The 8,668-nt window shown below is 38.6% G+C and overlaps 1 protein-coding gene across 1 annotated transcript; it reads right to left on the bottom strand.

The window, feature by feature from the left end:
* Positions 1-421: 421 nt before the first annotated feature.
* On the bottom strand, positions 422-1,515 carry LOC100674859 (olfactory receptor 5V1). The gene has a single exon (XM_003421846.3). The coding sequence runs from the start codon at positions 1,478-1,480 to the stop codon at positions 530-532; it is 951 nt and encodes a 316-aa protein (XP_003421894.3). The 5' UTR covers positions 1,481-1,515; the 3' UTR covers positions 422-529.
* Between the last annotated feature and the right edge of the window lie 7,153 nt (positions 1,516-8,668).

Raw genomic sequence — 8,668 nt, forward strand, 5'->3', positions numbered from 1 at the left:
GAATTCCCTGAGAGAAAATGTTCTCACGATTTTCAAAGTATGGTAAATATAAGAAGGAAGGTGACAAAGGAAGATAACTTTCAGACAAATGTTACAAGAAACAGAAGCATAAGTCAATGAATAATTCACCACAGGACAAGAGCAAAAATTAAAAATAGCAGATTAACTGAAAAATATTATTAACAGGGCTTTAAAACAAATAACAATGATAATACACAATCAATGTAGAGGTAACACATTATATAGTCATTACGGTCAAAAACTTCAGATTAAATTTTTAAAACTTTTTATTCAGAAATAATGTAAAACACACAGACATATTTCAAGAATAAGAAGAGTACAAAGAATGTCCATACACACTGTACCTAAATTCATCTATTTTTAACACTTTTCCCTATTTGCTTTATCATTGAAATTAACTCTTAACTTTTTTATTAGTAGTGTTCACAAGAGGTAAACAGATAATATCAGTAGGACAGATAATTTTCTAATATTATTTACACAAACACAGAAAAACAAAAGTTACATTTCAAGAGAATTGAAATTTGGAGGCTGCTGCTTTTTCTCTCACAGTTCTCAAGGCCTTTCCTATGTCCTTGTTCCTCAAAGTGTAAATTATGGGGTTTAGCATGGGTGTAACAACACTGTACAGTACTGAGACCAGTCGGTCTTTTGACAATGAGTAAGATGAGATGGGCCGTGCATATGTGAAGATGGAGCTGCCATAATAGAGAAGGACAATGACCAGGTGGGATGCACATGTAGAAAAGGCCTTTTGCCTCCCCTCTGAAGAGCGAATTTTCAAGATGGTGGAGATGATATAGAGGTAGGAGAGGATGATACCCAGGAAAGGAGCCCATCCAATGAAGACCCCAGTGATGCGTAGCACCAGCTCATTGACAGATGTATCCCCGCAAGACAAGATGAGTAAAGGGGGGATGTCACAAAAGAAATAATTAATCTGGTTATTGCCACAGAAGGGCAAGAAGAAGGTCAACACCGTGTGCACCACTGAGTTGAGAAAACCACCAATCCAGCAGGAGGCTGCTAACTGGCTATACAGGACCTTGCTCATAATAACTGAATACCTTAAAGGTTTACAAATTGCAATGTAACGGTCATATGCCATTGCTGCCAGCAAAAGACACTCTACCCCCACAAAGAAAAGGAATGCAAAAAGTTGACTCACACAGCCTCCATAGGAAATGCATTTATTCTCCGATAGGAGATGGACCATCATCTGGGGGACATTAGTGGTGGTGTAGCAGATGTCAAGAAAGGCTAAATTTCTCAGAAAAAAATACATGGGGGTATGTAGTCTGGGATCAGCCAAGATGACCAAAATAATGAAGATATTGCCTCCCAGGGTACAGAGATAGATCATAAAGAATATGGTGAAGAGTAAAAATTGCAAATTATTTAGGTTGGAGAATCCCATGATGATAAATTCAGACAGAGTCGTTTGGTTTTCTCCTTCCATGACGTTTCCTCTTGGGAACTGGGAAAAGTGTAGCACAAATTATAGTGTTCATGTGCTACAACAGCAACAATCTACAAAACAAGAAAAAGATTTTATAGATGAGAGAATCATTGTCTACATCAAGATAAATTCTAGGGCATATAGAATCCATGACAAATTATTGTGGTACCCACCAAGCATCACATGAAAAAACCCACATATTTAACATTTCCTGTGGGACACATCTCTTACAGAACATTAGCAGAACCTTTGCAAGAAAAGTAAATGTTAAAGAGTCCACATACAGCAGCTTAAGGGCTATTTATGAAAATAGGGAGTGGCAGGCCCCTTCCCTCATACCCCATTGTTTCTTGAAAATGAATGATGAGGATTATCATCAGATAGTTTGCATAAGAGTTGGGCAGTTATTTGAGCCTCAACTCGTGATGCTTCCTTGTCTTTTCTTGAGGACTGTTTTTTTTCTTTATAGTTTTCATATTATAGTAAGTTATATATTAAAGATGATGGGAGAGAAAGAGAAGATGTGAAAAACAAGGTGGTACCAGATTATGTCTTTGGAGAAATTCATGAAGTAAATAATAGTGGCATCCTGGAACAGATTCCATGCCTCTTAGACTAGGAAATAAAGATAACATCAATGGAATTGGTTATTAAAACCACTTCCTGATAGAGAGAACACTTAAGAACAGAAAAATTAACATCTTTTATGTCCCAGGTTTGGTGAAAAAACACGAAAAGTACTTGATCTCATTTTAAATCCAAACACACTGTACTCTTCCTGCTATACAGGATGGAAAGTAAGTCACATCTTGAATGCCAGTTCTGGTCAAAATGTAATGGCCACTTCAGTCAGTGTTTAAAGAAGTATGTAAGGCGGGGCCAAGATGGCAGACTAGGTAGATGCTACCTCAGATCCCTCTTGCAACAAAGACTCGGAAAAACAAGTGAATCGATCACATACATAACAATCTATGAACCCTGAACAACAAACACAGATTTAGAGATGGAGAACGAAAAATACGGGGAAGCAGCGAATGTTTTCAGAGCCTGGAGCCAGCGTACCAGTCAGGTAACCTTCAGCGCCCGACTTAGGGCAGAGCCCAGGGGAGCAGACGGCACAAAAAAGGGGCCCAGCCCTAGCCCCCGAACTCACTCCGGGAGAGGGCCCAGCCAGTTCGCGCGGGCGGCGTGGCGACGCAGCCAGTGGGAGAAGTCCCCGGGAGGCAGTGACTGATCTTGGAGCAGGGAGAGCAGCATCCCAGCCGGGGAACCGTCCCACTGGGATTTTGGCTGGGCGCAGGCATGGTACAAGCACAGAGAGCTGCTCCACTCCCCTGAACTAACCCCGGGAGGGGGCCCAGCCGGTTCGCGTGGGCGGAGTGGTGACAAAGCCGGTGGAAGAAGTCCCCAGGAGGCAGCGACTGATTTTGGAGTCGAGAGTGCACCGTCCAAGCAGGGGAACCTCGACGTTGGGCATGGGGCTAGCAGCGGAGGATCTGACCATGACTCCAGCAGGCCAGATCCTCCGGGGGCGATCTCCACACAGCCAGCACACATAGGCGACGTGCCCCGCAGGAATCTCAGATATAATAGTCATTCCAAGCAAGACAAGCAACTCTGGCTATATTCTGAGGTGCTACTCTCCTATCTCTCTGATCCCTCCCCCACCCTCCCCAGGCGGCTTCATTAACATCCGAATTGCCTGAGCCAGAGGGAGAACTCTGATAGGGATCTGACTGTATTTTTTTTAGCGGATTTTCTGGAAAAACTAGTTTCCCAGTGATGGCTTGGAGACAGCAGTCCATATCAAACCACATAAAGAAGCAGACCAAGACAGCTTCTCCAACCCCCCAAACAAAAGAATCAAAATCTTTCCCAAATGAAGATACAATCCTGGAATTATCAGATACAGAATATAAAAAACTAATTTACAGAATGCTTCAAGACATCACAAATGAAATAAGGCGAACTGCAGAAAAAGCCAAGGAACACACTGATAAAACTGTTGAAGAACTCAAAAAGATTATTCAAGAACATAGTGGAAAAATTAATAAGTTGCAAGAATCCATAGAGAGACAGCATGTAGAAATCCAAAAGATTAACAATAAAATTACAGAATTAGACAACGCAATAGGAAGTCAGAGGAGCAGACTCGAGCAATTAGAATGCAGACTGGGACATCTGGAGGACCAGGGAATTAACACCAACATAGCTGAAAAAAAAATCAGATAAAAGAATTAAAAAAAATGAAGAAACCCGAAGAATCATGTGGGACTCTATCAAGAAGGATAACCTGCGGGTGATTGGAGTCCCAGAACAGGGAGGGAGGACAGAAAACACAGAGAAAATAGTTGAAGAACTCCTGACACAAAACTTCCCTGACATCATGAAAGACGAAAGGATATCTATCCAAGATGCTCATCGAACCCCATTTAAGATTGATCCAAAAAGAAAAACACCAAGACATATTATCATCAAACTCGACAAAACCAAAGATAAAGTGAAAATTTTAAAAGCAGCCAGGGAGAAAAGAAAGGTTTCCTTCAAGGGAGAATCAATAAGAATAAGTTCAGACTACTCAGCAGAAACCATGCAGGCAAGAAGGGAATGGGACGACATATACAGAGCACTGAAGGAGAAAAAATGCCAGCCAAGGATCATATATCCAGCAAAACTCTCTCTGAAATATGAAGGCGAAATTGAGATATTTACAGATAAACACAAGCTTAGAGAATTTGCAAAAACCAAACCAAAGCTACAAGAAATACTAAAGGATATTGTTTGGTCGGAAAACCAATAATATCAGATACCAGCACAACACAACGTCACAAAACAGAACGTCCTGATATCAACTCGAATAGGGAAATCACAAAAACAAACAAACTAAGATTAATTTAAAAAAAAAATACACATAACAGGGCATCATGGAAGGCAATAGGTAAAAGATCACAATAATCAAAAAGAGGGACTAAATACAGGAGGCATTGAACTGCCATATGGAGAGTGATACAAGGCGATATAGAACAATACAAGTTAGGTTTTTACTTAGAAAAATAGGGTAAATAATAAGGTAATCACAAAAAGGTATAACAACTCCATAACTCAAGATAAAAGCCAAGAAAAACATAACGACTCAACTAACATAAAGTCAAACACTCTGAAAATGAGGATCTCACAATTTACTAAGAAAAACGTCTCGGCACAAAAAAGTATGTGGAAAAATGAAATTGTCAACAACACACATAAAAAGGCATCAAAATGACAGCACTAAAAACTTATTTATCTATAATTACGCTGAATGTAAATGGACTAAATGCACCAATAAAGAGACAGAGAGTCACGGACTGGATAAAGAAACACAATCCATCTATATGCTGCCTACAAGAGACACACCTTAGACTTAGAGACACAAACAAACTAAAACTCAAAGGATGGAAAAAAATATATCAAGCGAACAATAAGCAAAAAAGAAGAGGAGCAGCAATATTAATTTCTGACAAAATAGACTTTAGACTTAAATCCATCACAAAGGATAAAGAAGGACACTATATAATGATAAAAGGGACAATTGATCAGGAAGACATAGCCATATTAAATATTTATGCACCCAATGACAGGGCTGCAAGATACATAAATCAAATTTTAACAGAATTGAAAAGTGAGATAGACACCTCCACAATTATAGTAGGAGACTTCACCACACCACTTTCGGAGAAGGACAGGACATCCAGTAAGAAGCTCAATAGAGACACGGAAGACCTAATTACAACAATCAACCAACTTGATCTCATTGACTTATACAGAACTCTCCACCCAACTGCTGCTAAGTATACTTTTTTTTCTAGCGCACATGGAACATTCTCTAGAATAGACCACATATTAGGTCATAAAACAAACCTTTGCAGAGTCCAAAACATCGAAATATTACAAAGCATCTTCTCAGACCACAAGGCAATAAAACCAGAAATCAATAACAGAAAAACTAGGGAAAAGAAATCAAATACTTGGAAACTGAACAATACCCTCCTGAAAAAAGACTGGGTTATAGAAGACATCAAGGAGGGAATAAGGAAATTCATAGAAAGCAACGAGGATGAAAACAAAAAAAAAAAATTTTTTTCCTTCCTATCAAAACCTCTGGGACACAGCAAAAGCAGTGCTCAGAGGCCAATTTAGATCGATAAATGCACACATACAAAAAGAAAACAAATAATAAATGAATTAGAGAACAGAAAAACAATTGAAAGAATTAACAAAGCCAAAAGCTGGTTCTTTGTAAAAATTAACAAAATTGATAAACCATTGGCTAGACTGACTAAAGAAATACAGGAAAGGAAACAAATAACCCGAATAAGAAACAAGAAGGACCACATCACAACAGAACCAAATGAAATTAAAAGAATCATTTCAGATTACTACGAAAAAGTGTACTCTAACAAATTTGCAAACCTAGAAGAAATGGATGAATTCCTGGAAAAACACTGCCTACCTAAACTAACACATTCAGAAGTAGAACAACTAAATAGACCCATAACAAAAAAAGATTGAAACGGTAATCAAAAAACTCCCAACAAAAAAAAGCCCTGGCCCGGACGGCTTCACTGCAGAGTTCTACCAAACTTTCAGAGAAGACTTAACACCACTACTACTGAAGGTATTTCAAAGCATAGAAAATGATGGAATACTACCCAACTCATTCTATGAAGCCACCATCTCCCTGATACCAAAACTAGGTAAAGACATTACAAAAAAAGAAAATTATAGACCTATATCCCTCATGAACATAGATGCAAAAATCCTCAACGAAATTCTAGCCAATAGAATCCAGCAACACATCAAAAAAATAATTCACCATGATCAAGTAGGATTTATACCAGGTATGCAAGGCTGGTTTAATATCAGAAAAACCATTAATGTAATCCATCACATAAATAAAACAAAAGACAAAAACCGCATGATCTTATCAATTGATGCAGAAAAGGCTTTTGACAAAGTCCAACACCCATTTATGATAAAAACTCTTACCAAAATAGGAATTGAAGGAAAATTCCTCAACATAATAAAGGGCATCTATGCAAATTTTTTTTTACGCAAAGCCAACAGCCAATATCACTCTAAATGGAGAGAACCTGAAAGCATTTCCCTTGAGAACGGGAACCAGACAAGGATGCCCTTTATCACCGCTCTTATTCAACATCGTGTTGGAAATCTTAGCCAGGGCAATTAGGCTAGACAAAGAAATAAAAGGTATCCGGATTGGCAAGAAGGAAGTAAAGTTATCTCTATTTGCAGATGGCATGATCTTATACACAGAAAACCCTAAGGAATCCTCCAGAAAACTACTGAAACTAGTAGAAGAGTTTGGCAGAGTCTCAGGTTATAAAATAAACATACAAAAATCACTTGGATTCCTCTACATCAACAAAAAGAACACCGAAGAGGAAATAACCAAATCGATACCATTCACAGTAGCCCCCAAGAAGATAAAATACTTAGGAATAAATCTTACCAAGGATGTAAAAGACCTATACAAAGAAAACTACAAAGCTCTACTACAAGAAATTCAAAAGGACATACTTAAGTGGAAAAACATACCTTGCTCATGGATAGGAAGACTTAATATAGTAAAAATGTCTATTCTACCAAAAGCCATTTATACATACAATGCACTTCTGATCCAAATTCCAATGTCATATTTTAAGGGGATAGAGAAACAAATCACCAATTTCATATGGAAGGGAAAGAAGCCCCGGATAAGCAAAGCATTACTGAAAAAGAAGAAGAAAGTGGGAGGCCTCACTCTACCTGATTTCAGAACCTATTATACAGCCACAGTAGTCAAAACAGCCTGGTACTGGTACAACAACAGGCACATAGACCAATGGAACAGAATTGAGAACCCAGATATAAATCCATCCACGTATGAGCAGCTAATATTTGACAAAGGACCAGTGTCAGTTAATTGGGGAAAAGATAGTCTTTTGAACAAATGGTGCTGGCATAACTGGATATCCATTTGCAAAAAAAATGAAACAGGACCCATACCTCACACCATGCACAAAAACTAACTCCAAGTGGATCAAAGACCTAAACATAAAGACTAAAACGATAAAGATCATGGAAGAAAAAACTGGGACAACCCTAGGAGCCCTAATACAAGGCATAAACAGAATACAAAACATTACCAAAAATGATGAAGAGAAACCAGATAAGTGGGAGCTCCTAAAAATTAAACACCTATGCTCATCTAAAGACTTCACCAAAAGAGTAAACAGACCACCTACAGACTGGGAAAGAATTTTCAGCTATGACATCTCCGACCAGCGCCTGATCTCTAAAATCTACATGATTCTGTCAAAACTCAACCACAAAAAGACAAACAACCCAATCAAGAAGTGGGCAAAGGATATGAACACACATTTCACTAAAGAAGATACTCAGGCAGCCAAAAGATACATGAGAAAATGCTCTCGATCATTAGCCATTAGAGAAATGCAAATTAAAACTATGATGAGATTCCATCTCACTCCAACAAGGCTGGCATTAATCCAAAAAACACAAAATAATAAATGTTGGAGAGGCTGTGGAGAGATTGGAACTCTTATACACTGCTGGTGGGAATGTAAAATGGTACAACCACTTTGGAAATCTATCTGGCATTATCTTAAACAGTTAGAAATAGAACTACCATACAACCCAGAAATCCCACTCCTCGGAATATACCCTAGAGATACAAGAGCCTTCACACAAACAGATATAGGCACACCCATGTTTATTGCAGCTCTGTTTACAATAGCAAAAAGCTGGAAGCAACCAAGTTGTCCGTCAACGGATGAATGGGTAAATAAATTGTGGTAGATTCACACAATAGAATACTACGCATCGATAAAGAACAGTGACGAATCTCTGAAACATTTCATAACATGGAGGAACCTGGAAGGCATTATGCTGAGCGAAATGAGTCTGAGGCAAAAAGACAAATATTGTATAAGACCACTATTATAAGATCTTGAGAAATAGTAAAAACTGAGAAGAACACATACTTTCGTGGTTATGAAGGGGGGAGGGAGGGAGGGAGGGAGGGAGGGAGAGGGGTTTTTTATTGATTAATCAGTAGATGAGAACTGCTTTAGGTGAAGGGAAAGACAACACTCAATACATGGAACGTCAGCTCAATTGGACTGGACC

This window comes from Loxodonta africana, chromosome 1 (genome assembly GCF_030014295.1).
Source record: "Loxodonta africana isolate mLoxAfr1 chromosome 1, mLoxAfr1.hap2, whole genome shotgun sequence".
In the NCBI taxonomy this organism is placed as follows: domain Eukaryota; kingdom Metazoa; phylum Chordata; class Mammalia; order Proboscidea; family Elephantidae; genus Loxodonta; species Loxodonta africana.